Source organism: Apaloderma vittatum, unplaced genomic scaffold (genome assembly GCF_000703405.1).
Source record: "Apaloderma vittatum isolate BGI_N311 unplaced genomic scaffold, ASM70340v1 scaffold17204, whole genome shotgun sequence".
Classification (NCBI taxonomy): Eukaryota; Metazoa; Chordata; class Aves; order Trogoniformes; family Trogonidae; genus Apaloderma; species Apaloderma vittatum.
In genome coordinates, this window is record NW_009713373.1 from 1 (window position 1) to 18,650 (window position 18,650).

An 18,650-nucleotide genomic window follows, 5' to 3' on the forward strand; every position below is an offset into this window, starting at 1 on the left:
TGAGGGTACCGGCTATCCCTCCGCCGCCGGGGGGCTGCGCTGAGGTAAAATCTACCCGGCACCCCGCCGTGAAGGGCTGCGCGTTGCTCCAGGGCAGGCAGGGCGCGGTGTGTCCCCTCAGGCCGACCGCCACAGCAGAAGCCAGGCGCGAGGCGTTTCCCGCCTTCCGAGCCACGTCCTCAGGGGCTCCTGCGGGTGCAAGATGGCGGACCTGAAGTTCAGCTGGGGAGGGGGGCTGGTCTCCGTGGTGTATTTCTTCATATTTCTCAACAGGACGCTCCTGGAGTTTTGGGTGAGGCCCAACTCCCTTCTGCCCAGCCTTTCATAGCTGCTGTGCTGCTACCTTTTTTTTTTTCTTCTTTTTTTATCATTATCCTCAACAGTTTTTGATGGCCACGGAGGTGTTTGGAGTGGGAAAAACCCTCTGAAGGCTCTGAAGGTTGTTCTCTTTTCCTCCTTCCCGAAATGCTCTGACACAGGCTGTGGCACATCCGCATAAATTTGTTTCATGCCGTACACTTTGCTCTGAGCCCTTGTAAAAAGAGTTTTCAAAGAGCCACATGGGGCACAGCACGATTTGATTCTTTATAACTTAATGGCATTTGTGACTAAATTAGGCGTGAAGAATTATTTGTAATGCATTGCATTAATTCTATCTGTCTTATAAGCTCATAAGAAAAACAGTTGCCAGGATTGAAGCGATTTGCAAGTGGGCACCTTGATGATGGGGCAGTTTCTGAATGTTTAGCTTGGCCACGTCACCTCATCAGATTCATCTCAAATTGCTTAAAGAGAATTGACAACTCGAAAAAACTAAACCTGCCCTTAGCAAGAGGGCCACTTCTTTATCATTGCTATCATAAATGCGAGAAAGATCGTCGTCCTCCTGCTCTGCTTCATGTTGGATTCCTGATGGTCCTGTCTCATATGCTAAAAAAACAAACCCCATGGAATAAGACCGATGTGACCACACCAGAAAGGGTGACCCAAGATAAGAGGAAGTCTCTGTCTCTTTCAGGTAACTTTTGTCTATTTATTTCTAACCCTTTTAGGTGCTTCCTCAGTTGGGTAAGTGAGACGTGCTTACTGCTCAGTAATTTTTTCAGTCGGGGTAGATGAACTTTAAAAAAGAGTCTCTGAGCCATTTTTACAGTTTCCTGAAAGTCTCAGAGATTAGCCGCAGCACGTATTTGTCCCAGATTTTTTCACAAATTAATATGAAGACATATGAAGACATATTTAACATATGAAGACAATCTGTAAAATCATATATTCCCACGAGGTGAGCTTTTTTATTGTGTTCGCTCTGCTCACTGACTTTTTTGGTGATCCCACAGAAGTCTCTGCTGATTTTACATAGATACAACTGAGGCTTTGGTCACCCATGGCTCTGGAAGGGCTTCCTTTCATGGTTGAGTTCCTGCACTAGTGGAAAGGCACAGGTGAATCCGTGTGGTCTGATGGCTATCTGAAGTTCACGTATTTTTTGGTGGCATTGCACCTTTTCCCTCAAGTCTGTTGTGTCTCTTGCAAAGATAGTGACATAGAGGAATTCTTCAGAGCAGATCCAATCAATCTTAAGAGCAGATCTAAATGGTTATATAACATGGTAAAGGGCTATTATTTGTTTACATAAAAGGCCAAATTTTGTGAATTTTCTGCCCAATATTTGTATTTTGCTGGAAAGCTTGCTTCAGAGATGCCTTTTCTTCAGGATTTTGAGAGATGCCGTTTCTTGAGGACTTTCTTGCTAGATTGAAACAAAATTGCAGGCTACTCTGTTACTTTTGGTTAGTAGTTACTCTGAATTAGCGGGCTCTGCCTGTGAAGCCTCTGGTGCTAACAGTTTCGAACTGCGGACGAAAGGTAAATGGGAGGTAGGGATTGTTGATGAGTTTGTGCTGGTCTTTACATACATATGTATATATAAGTAAATACAAAATCTCTAACAACAGAATATATTTAAGATGACTAGCAAACTTTTTCTTCTTTTATAAAAGCCCAGAGTATACTGGAAATTTGAGAATAGTTTAGGTTGTTGTGATGATAACTTAATTAAGATTGAAAGATTGTTAAAATACTGGTCATTAAAATCCTCTCTAGGATTACTGAGGGACAGATTATATTGCTCCCATATCTTCCTTGCTGAAGATAAAGGGTTTTTACATATCTCTGTTAGATCAAGAGTATAGTGACAACTTCTCTGTTACGAATGCTGTGCAACTGCACCTTACTATAAGTTATGTGATTCTGTACTGTTTTGCAATATCTTCAGTCAACACAAATTTAGTGTAATTATAATGCTCATTTCCTGTAAAGTAGCAGATATCTGAATAATGGATCTGAATTTCCATTAGAATGAGGTCACAAAGCACAAGAGCACTAATAGCAGAGAAAGTGATAGAACCGCATCAGGTAGAATACTCTCACTCTTCAGAATGCAGAGCAGCCACCGACTAATGTGAATACAAAAATTAGTTGTGCTGTGGCAAGAGGTCATTCCATGATGGTGTTCATTGTGCCTTTTCTGCAGATTGTCTATCGATTCCTCTCCTGTTTTGTCTGCAAGTACTCATATTGTGCCTGTGTTGCAGTTGGCAGTGGTGTGCCTCGGTAGGTGTGACATTGAGCTCAGTTTTGACCCCAAACCTCCCTAGAGATTACCTACAGTGGAATGAAAAGCTTTGTGTGGCTCCTTGCTGAGTGAGGAAATGACTGCAGAGTCCACATCTGATATTCTCCAAAACAGACCAGTTCCCAAATTTGCCTTGGAATCATGCTCCCCTCGTGTATTTCTGGCATTTATTGTTTTTGAGTAAGTGAAAACCGGTAACAGCCATGGGCGTACTCTTGCGGTTAGACTGGTGCAAATGCAGAAGCAATGAATTAGTTTTGGGATTGGCTGCTAGGCTTGTGCAGTTGTCTACGGTATTTTGTGAGACTCAGTGCATGAAATGTCTGTAATTGTTCGTGTTTAATCCCTCCCTTTTTTGCTGTGTGGACAGCCTTTGCTAACAGGAGTAGGCAAAAGTGGGATTCTACTTGTATGCATGGCTCTGACAGCAGGATGAGAGTTAGCAGACAGAGTATTACTGTCTATTTAAAAGATTTTAACTATGTGCATAACTTAGTAACAACAAATATTGTAACTGCAAACATTTGCTGAGTCCTTATAACCTCTAAATACAAATTATAATGCATGTCGAAAGAAATCTGAGATTCAAGAAGGAAGATGATTTTTGAAAACCGTACAGAGCAAAACAAAATGTGACAATCACGAGCACCTCACAAAGAATCTTAAGTCTTTCCGTAAGTGCTTTCACAATGTGATGAGACTTCAAAGCTGGCTCTCATGCCTTAGCAGTCAAATTAATTACTTGAAGTGGACTCTTAGGTGGCAAATCTGAATAGACATATTGTTTTAGGTTGTATTTTATATGTTACTGATGATTGCAAAACATAACTGAAAAGCCAGTTTTAAAGTCCTGCATGGAAAAGGAGAAAATATAAGCTGATCATGCAGCAGTTAGGCTGCATAATAGGAGTACTGAGTGTGGAGCCCAAGGAAGGACTGCTGACAGCCAGTACTGAAATTAGACCCGAAACCTTTGAATGTTTTTTTGTACAGCTGGAATAAGTACTGTCCTAAGTGAATGATTTCCTCACTGCAATTTATTTGTGTTCTAAAGCTGATCAGATAAAGAAAAAAAAAGCCAAATTAAGTGATGGATAAACAAGTCTTGGTATGCTATGTGGAATGGGTGGCTGGAGATTCGAGAACAAGTTAAGGGCAAAGTTTATCTTAATGATTTTAAAATAAGGCAAGTAGTTATTATATGGCCGACTTTGGAGAAACGCTTTCGGCAGAAAACCTTTCCATACGGGCTTGAAAACTGTGAGCCTAGAGCCCTCTGGTGTCAGCGTTGGTGTAATATACATTAATTATCTGCACTAGTAGAGTTCACTGTATTCTGACCTGTGTCAATGAAGAGCTACCAAGCCCAAGTCCTTTCATTTGCCCTTTCATGCCCAAATCATGTTGTTCCTCATTCTCCTTTTCTTAAATTGAGGGTTCCCATTTGTTCTTTCCCAGCAGTGGGACTGTATCAGTAGCCCTCAGCTACAGGTTCTGCATGCCTCCATGGTGTGCCTTGGCTTGTTTCCCTTCCTTGTTTCCTTGCCTCTTACCTCCCCTTGCCAGGACCAAAGTCTGTCCATTCTTTTGCTTCTCTTTCTTTATTTTCTTTTTTTTTGTTATGCCATCAAACTCTAGGTTGATTTGCGCCTCTGCTATCCATCATTATCACTTCTCAGTCTTCCCGTGTGCCACATATTATGCGTCTCTTATTCTTTTCTTCCTCAGCATATTGGGTTTTCCTCTTTCGGTAGGTTGTATGAAGTGGCTGGTGGCACAGACTTAACGTACAGAGTTTTCCAGGGATGAAGGCAGCTGCTGGGATACTGAGATACAGGCTTTGCATGGAAAAACAACCAATGATCTTGAAGCAACGTGCAGGGAATCTACTATTTCAGTGAGTTAACTGTGGACAAGGAGCTGCTGTGGACCAGAGAAGTGTGTGATAATTGATTTTATATTATAGACAATCTCTTTTTCCTTTCTGCAGAATATGTGGGAGAAGAATGATTTCGTATCTTGCCTGACAAGGCCAGAGAACCTGTCCCTCACTGAACCACTCATGAGTTCAGGAGTAGTACTGCATTGCGAAGGCTGGTGGGTTAGGTGGAAAGAAGGGAACAGGACAGTATGTCACCTGAGGCCTCTCTGGGAAGAGCCTAAGGGCTGGGAATGAAAATAGAGCAAAATAACAAGTTGTCAGCGGGAAGCTGGGAGGAGGTAGGGATTTTTGCCAGCAGGAGGTGCAATGTTACTAGCGATCCCCGGGAGAGAACTCGGTGCTCTCTTTTGAAGTGGGGGGCAAGTGTATGGGTTGTTATTGGTCTGTGAAAGAAAAATAGGTGAGAAAGCAGCCTAAGCTGCTGCAGGGCACCTGCAGAAAGCCAATGCTGTTCCCCTGTTACTCCCTCTACTGAGGCTAGGAGAAAGGTCAGCGCCTTTAATTTTTTACTGTTCCTCCTGCCCATCCCAGGGCAGTCAGTTGTAAATTGTGTAAAACATGTAGCTTGGTGTTACACAATCTGCAGTCAGATCTGTGGTGGCTGGTTTAACATATAGTGTAACTAAAGCTGCATGGTAACCTGTCCAAACTCGTAGATTTACAGCAGTGCGATTTCAGGTTTGAGATTTATGTATGTTGCAGTGGGCTCTGAAATATGAGACCAACTGGTCTGGAATACTTTGGATAGTTTCCATCTGTCAGGTAAAGAGCTTTCAGAGCTACAAAACAGGTGCAGACTCAAAGATATTCTTGCTCAGCGGAAACACGCTAATTGACAGCATCTGCAGTGGTGTGCCTGGAAAACTTTCAGTATTTGCTTTTGAGTGCCTTTCCTTCAAAGCACTATCAAAGGCTTAGGTACCGCAGTCTAGACTGACTTTTGACTTGGAGCTACTGAGAAATGGCTGTAGTAGGATGGGAAGCAAATATTTTTATGCAGAGGGATATATTTTATGCGAGAGATTCAATGAAGAGCCAGAGGGGACATGCCGTAAAATGCTTGAAATTTATTAATCATGTTTTTTTTTTATATAAGGAACAAAAATAAAACAGGATTCCGAAACAAAATGAAGAAAATATACCATACCCAGTTAACACGACTAAGACAAAGAAGTGGGATAACATTAATTATGAAAAAATGACCCAATAAATCAATTTTCCAAAAACAAAATAAATAGCAATGGTTCAACTTTTAAGGGCTTCCTAGGAGAGCATGTACATATATTATTATTACTATTATTATTATTATTCACTTTTGTTTACAAAAAATCCTTCATATGCCCCTGTTGGCAAAAATATATATATATATACCTCTGTAAACAGTTAACCACAGACAAAAAAAAAAATCCCGTATTTTCATACAGTTACTATGCTGATGGTGTTATGTAAACAAAGAGTAGTGTGCAGCAGCTTCTCATGTTAGGATTTCTTTCTTTTTCTCATGAGAATATGTAGGAACATGCCCTAAATTGTTCAAAACATTGAGGTTTATAGTTTTGAAAAAGGTATGGCTTTCTGCAGTCTAAGTGTTCCTTAATGCAAAAAGAAAAATAAAAGAAACAGAGAGGTCCAGCTTTGTTTGTTTGTTTTCGGGACTTGAGCTTTTGATTTGTCACATTTGTTGTTATAAAAAAGGTCAGTCTATGCCAGTGGAAATATTAGATATTGTCAAGTGTCTGCATCAGCCACCACAGGCAAGCTTCAAGCCAGAAAATACTGTTGTTGTCTTAATAGGCTTTGTGCAGGTGTTAATCCAGCTCTCAGCGCTTCTCAGAAGACAAACAAACTAACAGAAAATGTCAGAATGACCTTTTGCTGTACCTCTCAAGGTGTAAAAGAAAAGGCATGAAGAACAATGGGAGATACAGTGATAATGAAAATGGAAATCATGTAGACAGACATACTGAGTTTGTATGCAGGAAATACAATCTCATCCAAAACTTTAGCTGCTTTTGTCACTTTTGTATTTTTTCAAGTGGTGGGGTTTTTTTGTTTGGTTTTTTTTTTAAATTTTTTTAGTCCTATGTTCAACTCCTCATTGACTTCTTCCCTCTAGTTCTGATTTTTGACTTTCACTTGTTCCTTAGAGGTCTTTATTAGGTTCGCGCCTTCTTCCAGGTCTCGGAGAACGCACTCAGCGGGCGAGCAGCTGCATTGCTCCACGTAGGTGTACGCGTGATCAAGGTAGGTTCCGTCACTGCACGTCAGAGTCACCTTTCTTTGGCTGACCTTGGTCTCCTGACAGCATGAGCATTTATGTTCCATTGTGTTTGCCTCCAGAGAATATCTGCAAAACCAACAAAAGAGAAATATTCAGAAATTATGTGAGAAATACCACTGCCTCTCCCACCCATTACCAGAAATTATGAGATTGCATGTGGGATTATAGTTCAATAGTACCATTCTTACAGTACTGTGGTGAAATATAAGTAAGTTGTTCCTCACTGTAAAAATGGATATATCTAACTCTTCATTAAGGCACACAAAAAGTAGAGAAATTAATCCAGATCACAGTCCAAAATGAGAGAATAGTGAGAAAAAAATAACCTCACTTTCATGTGGGCAAAATCAAAATTTGGTTATATTCACTATGACACTGAACAGTCTTGAGGTAATTAAGCTAGCACAACATTATATCTGTTAAAAATTCTAGTTAGTACAACAGTTGTTGGAAACAGGTGATGGCTGGGCGGATGCTGGACATATGAGTAAATCAGCTGATGTTTGCTTTGTGTAACTAGAGACTGCAAGTATCTTTTATGCCACTTACCGTGAGTAAGCATCGCATCTACCTTCGCAGTATGACAACTCAACGGGTGCAGGTGATACACATCCAGCATATTCGATGACGGTAATATTACGGTGCTTCAGACAAGCTGTAGATGTCACAAACCAAGGGAAAATAAGTTAAAATATACGTGCATATAAATAGATGTCTGGGTATGATAGACAGTCTGTAGTTGAAAACTGAGATGAGTGGAGCTGAAATAGGGAATTAGGTCACAGTGCATTTCTGTTTTAATTGCTGAGGGCCAAATAATCGCTTTCTACTGGTGTTATCAATGAATGAAAAAAAAAATCCCTTTTGTTCATGTAACTCTGCTACGGGATGTAGAAATAAAGAGCAGTACTGTGGTAACCGCTCAGTGCACACCCACCTCGCAGGCTTGGCCTTAATTTCTTCCGTAAAGGGAATGTGTCTCTGAAAGTTGGAGAATAGTCGTAGTCCTCTCCCTCCCACAAAAAGACTAACGTTTAACAGTAGGGGATGGGAAAGTTCACCATATTCATGGAGACATTCTGTTCCTTTCTTTTTCCACCTGTTTCCTTTCTCAACTCAGTGTGAGGCAGTGGTCCCAAACCTGGTCTGTTCACCTCTTCTGTCTATGCATCTACTGTGCAAGATGGAATAATATGACTAATAAGGCACTTAATGTCATTACTTACCTGTGCTGCACACTTTACAGCAGCCATCTTCAGAGAGCACGATGTCATCCTTGTGTGGGAAAACAGAAAAAGATCACTCAGGTTTCCTCTCTGCATACTAAAGCAGAGGCTTTCCCTGCTTCCTAAGTTTCTCTGGCACCAGAAAGTTGTTGTGTTTTGTGGGTTTTTTTAATATTGACATGGAATCTAATTTCAAGAAAGGCTAAATATTAAGAGCAAGTAACTACTTCAGTATTAATAAGAGTTCTTTGAAAGCTGACTTTGAGGGGGACTGGAACTGTTTTGCTGAGATCCAAGTTCAGTAGTAAAATTTCAGAAATAAAGCTTGCAGGGATATTTTGAGTGACCACAGTCAGTACAGGTGAAGGATTGTGTTAGACCTGGTAACACAAATCATGAAAGAACTGACTCCCTGGATGTATGGGGTTGTATTAAATCATATGACATTGTGAACTGAAGTAGTTTATTTTCTTTCACCTTGGCTCTCATTAATGGAATTGTAACAAAGAATTTGTAATCTTAAACAGTTTAAGATTACATCATTTTCCCATACAATTCTTGATTTTTGGTCACCTGGCACTTTTAGGAACCCAAAACATTACGCTATACCATTTTCTCTAGTGCCCTGTCCTCAAGGAGGATTGAGAAATCACCCATTTTCATTTTTATTTGCTGTTCCAAAATGAAATTTGATGGGAATCGGATTCAGAGAGTATAAAATGAGGGCTACATCCTGTGTGATTCTTCTGCCAGGTGTTATCCTTGGACACCACGATCCTCTATCACTGGCATTAGCTACTGCAATCTTTTCAAACATGAGAACTGGGAGAGGAGTACTTACGGGATTGCAGTCAGGGTTAATGGCAGGACAGCTTTTCTTTAGGGCGACTTGAATGTACTGGTTACCATGCTTTTCACATGTGTAAGTTGTACAGTTATCACCAGGTGGGTGCCAGAATTCTCCAACCTGAAAGCAGTTAAAATGGAAATGAATAGAAACCTTTTTGATAAAAATGAAGGCATAAAACCCCTCCAACATCTTATCATTGCTGCCCACTGCAGTTTGATAATTTCAAACGATTTCCTTGAATTTCAGCTGATAGTTACTTGTCATATTGTCATACCACTGTAAATCTTTTTCATTAACCAAGTGAAGAGGCTGTGGTTTTTATCTGGTTATGGACATGCCTTTTGTGTGAATAGGCTAAGTATGTGGATGCTTGTTGTGTGAACAGGATGAATTTGAGGACGCATTTGGAATGACTAATTTGTCTTTCAGTGGTTTTGTCATCAGAGTCTATGTCTATGTCCATTCAGACACGTGGCAGAATTTCTACTGACTTCACTGACTCATCCTGCCCTAAAGCTCTTGGCTAACTTGAAGTGGCTGCTTGAAGCAGAAAACTGCTTCCGTAGATGAAATTATCCTTTGAGCAAAATGATCTCTGTATTTTCAGAGCTGAAGGCAAATAAGGGGCCTCGACTTTCTCCTGCGTGACTTTCTGTGTTGATTTCTGAAAGCCATTGTTCAGTAGCACAATTACTTCCAGAAGTCTTAGTCAGAACTGGAGTTTCATGACTCAAGGTGCTGTTCAAGCTGTATTAGACAGTCCCTTCCCTGCCAGAATAAGCGTTTATCTGACATGAGAAAATGTGCGGCAAATAAATATGACAAAGATAAGGAGAGGAAACAGTGAGAAGACTAGCAGAGTTCACCAGAAGAGAACTAAACTGGGGATAGTTACGTGGAGCACGTGTGTACTGTTGTCTCCCACGGTGACTACGCAAGCCGGCGCCTCGCATGTTCCACAGCACCGTCCAGGTACCTTTGTGTAATGATAACCCTGTTTTGAAAGAAGTGAAGAGGAAATGGCATTGAGGACACTGACTTTAACTGGTGGATGTTAGAACTGGCTGACAGCAAAACGGCACTCACCACTGGGCAGTACGTGTCACAGGTAACAGGCTTGCACTTGATGGTAGCGTGAGACATTGAAGAGGATTTGGAGCAGATGCATTCTTCACATGGCTGTGATGGAATGATAGCTCCAGGCTAGGGGAAATCAGAAAAAAAAGTTATTATTAGTTGGTAAAAGCAAGTTACTTTGTGCATGTACATCACAGACAGTACAGAGCTGAGCAATGTCTGGGCTAAGCTATCCTTAAATACAATTTTGGTTGTTTTATTTAAGAAGAGTTTCTGTTGTTGGTAATATCTATTGTGGAATTAAATTCTGCTAAAGCAGAAAGGAGAGCAGAAAATTCTTTTGCTTATAGGGAGAGTTTTGTTATGCTGACCTTGGTTAAACAATTGATAATATTTTATCTTGGGCCTTTCCACAAAATACGGTCCATGACAGGAGTCTCAAAAACATTGATTGTGAACCTACTTGAATGTGTTTTTTAATAGTGGGTTACTTTGTGTACTTACTGGATACAAGGTTTCATTGACTGCACAGCCCTCTCCTGTAAAGAAGAAAGGAAGATGGTGTCATAGAGGTATAAGTTTTAAAAAACAGAAGTAGGTGTGAAAATCTGCTGCTTGGTTGGCCCGGTATGATGACATAGATAATTTTCATCTTTCTCCCTTCAGGTTTTTGTTGTCATAAAAAAATTGCTGGGAATACCAGGTGCAGAAGGTGCGTAGTACTTACTGCATCTATAGGTAGGGCAGCACTTGCCAGGCTGCAGCGTTGTGATGATCTCCTGGCCGGGTGCACATGACGGTGTGGGCTCGGGGCAGAGACTGGTGTTGCAGTCTGGTTCATGTAAGAGAACACAGAAAATAGTGAACTCAGGATTTTTAAGTGAAAGTAATTCAGTTTCCCATGACCTTCACTTCCCATAGGGTGAGTGTGGTGGTGTTTACACAAGCTCGTTTAAGGGCTATGTCAGTATGTTTGCTCAGCTATTTTCAAAGGGAATGGGCTTTTCCATAACCTTTGTAAAACAAAGCATTGTCTGAGAGGAATAGAATGGCGATTGCTGGAAAGCGATACTTCAAAAGAGAAATTTGTACTAATTGGGAAATGGGATGACTCTCAGAGGTTCAGAAATTTTCTTGAACGATTTTTAAATGCTCAAGACATTTGTTTTTTGAAGTTAAGATTTTTTTTTATACTGCTCTTTGAAATGCTTTGAATTGTTTTTGAATATTATTCCAGGTGGTGGCAGCATTAAAGGTTTTCAATTACAGGAGATCTCCAGATACTCTTCTAGGTCTGACTATGTAAAATCTTTTCATCTTTAAATTTATTCTCTTCAGGCATCTAGTAAATTCTCTACAAGAAGGTACTAAGTGGGATAAGGGAGAAAAGCATATGAAGTATTTAAGAAATGAGAAATTACTGCTGTAGTTCCCAAGACGAATATAGTATATTATTCATAGGATCATAGAATGGCATAAGCTGGAAGGGACCTTAGAGATCATCTAGTCCAACCTCCCTGTATTCCTCATGATAAAGAACTAAGACAGTACTTACAGCACTTAATCCTGGAACAGCAGGGATTTTCTGGTGTCGGTATCAGAACAGACATCTGACCTGGTTCATTACAAGATTCTTCTTGGTCTGGCAGAGGACATTTGTGTTTTGTGCACTGTATTGTAAGAGTATTTTTGTCACAGACACAGTCCTGGCACTGTGTTGTCCATTTTTCTCCTGGCTATATAAAAAAAACAAAAGGAGAAAAAAATATTATATAGAAGTTCAAACAAAAATCATTCTGTTAGTTTCTAGTTGAGTTATTAAGGGGTACATTGATAACTGATTGCATCTGCCCTTTCATATTTCTAGTATTTTTAGTGGCTGAAGGCCACTGAAGACTGAGCGTGTTCACACACCTGTCACTTTCTGTTTATTAGTAGTATTAGTATGAGGGATACAAGAGGTCTAAAGGAGTGATTGATCTTTGCATGCATTTTTGAATAAGAAATATTATATGACATGCTCATTTGTACCTTAGGTTACAGAGAGAAATTTCTGTAATTTGTATATAGCTAAGAAACTAAGAATGCAGGCTATCAACATTATACGCAACAGGTAAGCTTTGTTATCTATCTGTCCCTTCATCTCTACTAACTCTGTTGAGCCAAGTTTGTGGCAATAAAAGGAGCACATATGCCACCAACATTATATGCAACAGGTAAGCTTTGTTATCCATCTGTCCCTTCATCTCTAGTAAATTCATTGAGCCAAATTTGTGGAAATAAAAGAAGCACATATGCCACAGTTCCACTGCAACCCTAAATTTCTTAGGGAGTAATGTGGTATCTGCTCTAGCACTCATAATTCTTTTTAAGACTAAAAGGGAATGAACGTTTGAAAAAAAATCCCAAGTCTCCCCCAACCTAATAAAAATTTTGTCTTGCCTCACTCGTCTGTGCTTGATAAAAAATACTGACTGTGGTACTCACCATTCTGGATATTCCGTTTGATTCCCTACAGGCTGCAAAGAAAAAAGACAGAAATGGAGATTTAAACCACTGAAAACTCGCATAAAGGAGTAAATTTGTGCAGTTTCAAATACAAATATTTCGAAGATAAAAGTAACAAGAAAATGAATACAAAGACTAATAGTATTCTGGCATCTTGGTAAGTCTCATGTAAAGAAGGAAGGTGGAAAAAAGGTAATATTGTTTATCACTCAATTTTCAGATGGAGAGACTAAAGGAGCTTGAAGAGGCCGACTTACTCATGATCTGACCACGTGGAAGATGACAGTAGAGTATAGGCTTCCTGACTATCAATTCCCCAAAGAAGCTAGAGATTACTTACTGCATTCACGGACACAGATCTTGCTGTCTATACTCAAGAGTGTCTTTCCTTCAGGACAGAAGCATCCTTCGGTTACTCCATAGCCAGGGATCTCGACCGCACTAGAGTGGGAGGAATGCATGTATTTGAGTAACATGGTTTTGCAGTGAAGCAGGCAAGAGCGAGGAGAAGATGTAGAAAGTTGCCAAGTCAGTTACAAGGGAGATAAAAGAATTTATATTTTCTGAAGTGCAACCCAATGTGCATATTCATAGAGCTGACTGATATTTATACATCTTGAATAAATAATCCAAATTCACAAGATATTTTGTTATGAAGTAACTCCATTTTCTAAGGAAGATAGATACATAAAGTTAGGGGGTTTTTGTCTTTCCATACCTTTTGTCACAGGTAGCAGGATTAATGGGCCCACATGGCTTGTATACCGTGCTTGCTGGACAGTGGTATGCTGTATGGAAAAAGAAGAAAAAAGATCAAAAATTGACAGTAGATGCATGTTTGCAGCAAGAGGGACTACAGCTTTGCCTTCTTCATCTGCAGCTTCTCTGAGTAAGGATGTTGCTGTATTTTTGTAGACAGTAGTCAAGTATTAGATGTAAGATGTGCTCAGTGAATCAAACACTAATTACTACAATTTCTCACACACATTTTTGAGTTCTGCAATACTTACAGCATGTATCATTGGTCATTCTTCTCCAGTCAATGCAGACACCTCTAGCAGCACACTCGGTAGCGTATATCTCCAGACTGCTACACTGCATGCTTTTATTGGCTATGCGGCACCCATCAAAAACACAGCCTTGGAAAAATGGTTCCGGTGGTATCACGCCATGGCAGTCTGCAAAAGTCCTGCGGACAGGAAAGAAACCAACCCCCTTTTGTGTTAGCTGCTCATTATATAAAATCTCTTCCTGTCAGACAGCACCTCCTAGTTGACGGCATGTGAATCTGCTTCATGAAGGACTCTGCTTCAGGAAACAAAACCAAAAGAATGGCCAGTGATCTGGGAGACTGATTCAGGAAAGGAAAGTTTAGGAAGTTTGAAGCTTCTTTTCTTTTTTTTTCTAACGAGGCTAATGGTCATAGTGTTTCTATATGTGTACACAACTTCTCATTACTCTGGCACCAGAAATCTTGTAAAAGGCAACTGCATCATGTTGAGGAAAAAGGTAGCCGAGAGAGAGCAAAACTGCACATAGAGCAGCTTATAACTTACTGGACACTGCAAGAAGCAGAGGGCTCTCTGAAAAGCCTTTTTCTCAGAGCTCACACAAATATAGAAAATACTGCAGGAAACAAGCCTTTGTGCTTCATTTTCTGACCTCCCCTCTCCTTGCTCGCTTATCTTTGGCTTGCAGGTCACTAAAGAAGAGCAGTTTCTTTTTCAAAGGCCTTTTAATATATGTATCCTATCATTAAGCTGATATTTTCAGCTGTTGTCACATGCTAGAGCTATAGTTGTTACTCTTCTTGTAAGATACGAAGACAATTTTGTCTAGAAAGAGTGAATTAATTCAGTTTTTCTCTTACTTGCTCAAGATAAGCTTGCAGAGTGGAGGTGTTTCACAGTGAGGCCTTGGTGGAGGTGTGGTTACAGGATGTGGTAGTGGTACTCCATGGCATGTCTGGTTGTTATCAACGATCCAGTGATGAGCCATTTCGGGACAGGAAGAAATGATCTTACCACTTGGTAAGCGGCATTCGTCTGCTTTGTTGTTTGTACATGTTCCTGGAAAAGACAAGCTGTGTAAGTCTCATAAGCCACATCAGAGATGCACAATACGTTATAGTGCTGATATCCCATTTAGACGTGATGTGCCGATGAAATGTGTAACGTGCCTTAGTTCGTAAGGAATGCTTTCTTTGCAGTTATGTGAACTTTAATTTAGGTTAGGGAAAGACAAACAAACCTAAAGCCCCAGCCCCAGGAAAAAAAAACACCAAACAAAACAAACAAAAACCAGGTTGCTGAAATATTGAGCTTTTGATCCTACAGAATCATAGAATTATACAATTGTTTAGGTTGGAAAAGACCTTTAAGACCATTGAGTCCAACCATTAACATAACACTGCCAAGCCCACCACTGAACCATGTGCCTGAGCACCACATCTACACATCTTTTAAATCTCTCCAGAGATGATGACTCCAGCACTTTCCTGAGAAGCCTGTTACAGTGCTTGACAACTCGTTCTGTGAAGAAATTTTTCCTAATATCCAGTCTACACCTAAGATTAAACCAGCAGACCTAGTTTAATTTCATTTCAGTGCTGTTTAAAAATTTCTGTCAGTCGTGACACTGCATAGCCAGCGTGGGTGAAAATAACCACAGCTGGCTGCAGGAAGAGTCCTGCCTCTAATTAGTGCATCTGTCTTACCACACTGTCCTTCGGTGTTGTTGCCAAATTTGTCGAATGGCAGTTTCACGGAGAAAATCAGCCCACTGAAGGTGATGGTTGCACCAATCTCTGGTATTTCCACAATCATGTTGATGCCAAGCATGGAGAAAGATATGCCATCTTTTTTGAATCCTGGATGGACAATCTCGTTGTTGAAGTACATCTGCATGAAGAGTTAAAAAACAACAACACATCTTCAGAATAAGCACTGCTTCTGCCTGATTGTTTTAAATAATGTAGTTTCTAATCTTTGTAATCATGCATAATTCCATATTGTTGTGCATCCCATTCAATGACCATTGGCGTCGCAGTATCAGCATATATATATCTTGTATTGCTATGGTGCTACAGTGTGAGAATAATCTAAGTGGCCTCTATGTACTGTTTTTGTGCAGATTGTGTGCTAATACAGCCTTCTAAATCAAAGTATTTTTTTGGTATCCCTCATTATTTTGATTATCGGAAATATTTGTTGTAGGAGAATGAGTGGTAGTTTTCTTTAACTACAGAGATATTCCTACCATTATTATGTAATCACTGCAAAACTGCACCGTCCAACTACATGTTGCTTGGCAGTGGAAGATTTACCCAAAATCAAAGTGAAGTCAAATGTCCCTGGTGCCAGTTTTTGTAGCAGTCACGTTTATTCATTAATCTTAGCCATCCCATTTGCAACCCATATCTTATATGAGCTAACAAAAGTGGGCATATTTGCTTAATAACTTTTTTGTCAGAAATTGTTCTGCAACTTTCATATTGAATGGGGATAAAGGAAGAGTTAAAACTGCAGGTTACTGTTTTCTTTCATAGGGAACCACTGGACTAACTGTTTCAGCATACCTTTCTGACTGCAGGTAAGGTGAATGTGGCATGGCTCTGTAGCAGCAGAGACAAATTTTTCCTCCCGCTTCTTTGTGTTCTCTAATCAGCTAATGAATTCCCCAGTGTAACAGTGGGACTGGCTTTTCGTTTCACTGGATTTTCAGCACTAGTTTAGGATCATGAAGGTGAAGTGACACTCCCAGTCATTCTTGTGATTTGCATTTGTGTTTCTTCATGATGTGTTTGTTTGTGTAAGTGGATGACACAAGGTAGTAGTTTTCATGAAACATGAATCATGCAGCAGTGTTGACATTCTTTCTGTCTTCTCTATCAGCTATATTAGTGTTCTTCCTCCTGTAATTTATATATACACATACGTGCGCCTAATATATTCACATCTGCGTGGTGCTAAGCTGTTTCTGACATTTTGTTCTTATAAACTGGTGTAATTTTTTTTTTTCTCCCTAATGAGGCCCTCTGCTCTCATCACCTCCATGACGTGACATTCTAACACACCATATTTCAAATGAGAAGCAGTAAGACCTATGGACCTTCTTTCTTATTTTTTGCAAAAGCAGAGAAATGAAAAAAAAAGTGTATTTTACCACATTGGTCATCACACCATTCAGGAGTTCACGAGTCAGCACCACTTTTGCAGATTTGTAGAAAATAATAATGGATTTAGGGCAGGAAAGTCCATCTACTGAATCGCAGTAATAATTGTCAACGTAAACACGGAAGTTGTCGTATTTAGGTACAATCTGTTTCACCAGGACGTAAGTGCAGTTTTCAAGGAAAGTATAGTAGGTTCCATCGAAAGTGATGTAATGAGGATCACCCCATCCACTGCACACACCTGGAAGAGAGAAATGTTTGGAAGATTAACATAAGAATTAATGCAGAATGAATTTAGCAACTGAAGTGAATACACGACAATTTATAGAGCAACTCAAGCAAAACAAAATGCCTGTATAATCTGTTCAAAGTTTTGCTTTTTTCAGAAGGGTTATTTCTAGTCTACTGGTGCTTACATTGACACTCATAGTGATAACAGCAGCCATCTTTATCAGGTACCAGTATTGGTGGATATTTGTTCGCACAGGTGATTTCCTTTACAGGTGGGCAGTGAATTGATTGTATGTCTGTCTTGTGGTTTCCCTTACAGATGACTTCTGTACAGTTGGATAATTTGAATTTTTGTCCAGGCTGCAAAATGAACAAAACCTGCTGTCAGTGGAATTTGCAAACAGACATGAAATTTACCCATATTTTTAGTTTGATGGTGTATTGTTTCCAGTAAAGATGGTGCTAGAAAGGAAATTAATGTGTTATTTCAGTTTGTGGTACTAATAATTTGTAATGTTGACCAGAGGCATTCATAATTCTGACCATGACAGGAGGATCAGAAACTATTTTGTTTTTCAAACCTGAAGCAAGAACGAAAATGAAAATTTTCAGTGATACTGTAGGTTGTCAATATTATGCACAATATTTTTTTATGCTAACAGGAGGTGGGAACCTTGTCTCCAGCTATCTCTTCTACATGAGGAGCTCTTCTGACATTTAGGGGAACAGGTGTCAGGGTAAAGGAAATTATGTCCTTTATAGGAGCTATGTATACTGTACTTCACTATAAGAACAGATAAAAACATAAAATATAAAAACATAAAAAAGAATGTATACAGAAGTACAGGTAAGATGGCAGGAGAACTGAAGCAGATGCAAAACTGCACAAGAAAACTCTCTATTTGGTAGAAGTTTTCTTATTTAGTGCGGTGCATCAGAAAGACTAGCAGTGAAGTCGTTAGAAAAGATTATTGTAGCTTGCTTTATCAGTGTGAAAAAAATTAGAACGAAGGCACATCTTTTATGTCACGTAAAGTGACCATCAGTAGCAACATTATGCTGGCAATCTGCACATGTAAGGTTTAAAGATAGCAAACTGTCCCTTTATGGTATTAACCTCACAATGACATTACTTAAAGAATCATAACGTAACACAGAAAGTACGCACCTGTAGGGGAGGGTAGTTAGGAGAAACACAACCAGGAGGAGGAACATATGGAGGAGTGGTAGTGAGGGAAAATGGTGGTGTGACCGTAGTTGACACAGGGGAAGTAGTGGTTATAGGAGTAGTAACATTACAATCTACAACGTGTCGTTCAACCGTACATGTTGTGCTACAGATGGCGGAAATTTTACATCCATCACTATACACTTTATGGTACATCACATCACCTGAAGAAAAAAAAGAAAATTAAGTGAGAATTTAAAAAATAATACAAGATTAAAAAAAGGCCTGAAAAAAGTCCCAGGTAAACCAAGTTGATATACTGAAGTGAAACTAACCAGGTGAAAAAACATTTTCTCCAACTTTACAAAAGCATGGTGTTGATATAGGACTAGTAGTAGTGAAGGTTGAGCTGCTGGTGCTGATACTGGTTGGTACAGTCGTGGCAGTAGACTTAGTGCTGGTGGATGACACGAAGGGTGTGTATGTGGTGGGTGTGGGACTGGGAACAGTGGTAGTCAAGGGGGTGCTGGGTGGGCACCGCTCGTTAGGCCTGCAGCA

The 18,650-nt window shown here is 39.9% G+C and overlaps 1 protein-coding gene across 1 annotated transcript; it reads right to left on the reverse strand.

Annotated features, from left to right (window-relative positions):
• Positions 1–9: 9 nt before the first annotated feature.
• LOC104269273 (intestinal mucin-like protein) lies at positions 10–18,316 on the reverse strand (the record flags this gene model as incomplete). Its single annotated transcript, XM_009868361.1, has 16 exons — positions 10–189; positions 820–930; positions 6,746–6,924; positions 7,408–7,513; positions 8,085–8,133; positions 8,926–9,051; positions 10,021–10,137; positions 10,516–10,550; positions 12,860–12,960; positions 13,238–13,307; positions 13,530–13,708; positions 14,390–14,588; positions 15,236–15,419; positions 16,684–16,934; positions 17,110–17,284; positions 18,093–18,316. Coding segments are annotated over 16 exons (2,286 nt in total), but the record flags the coding sequence as incomplete, so codon positions are not given.
• Between the last annotated feature and the right edge of the window lie 334 nt (positions 18,317–18,650).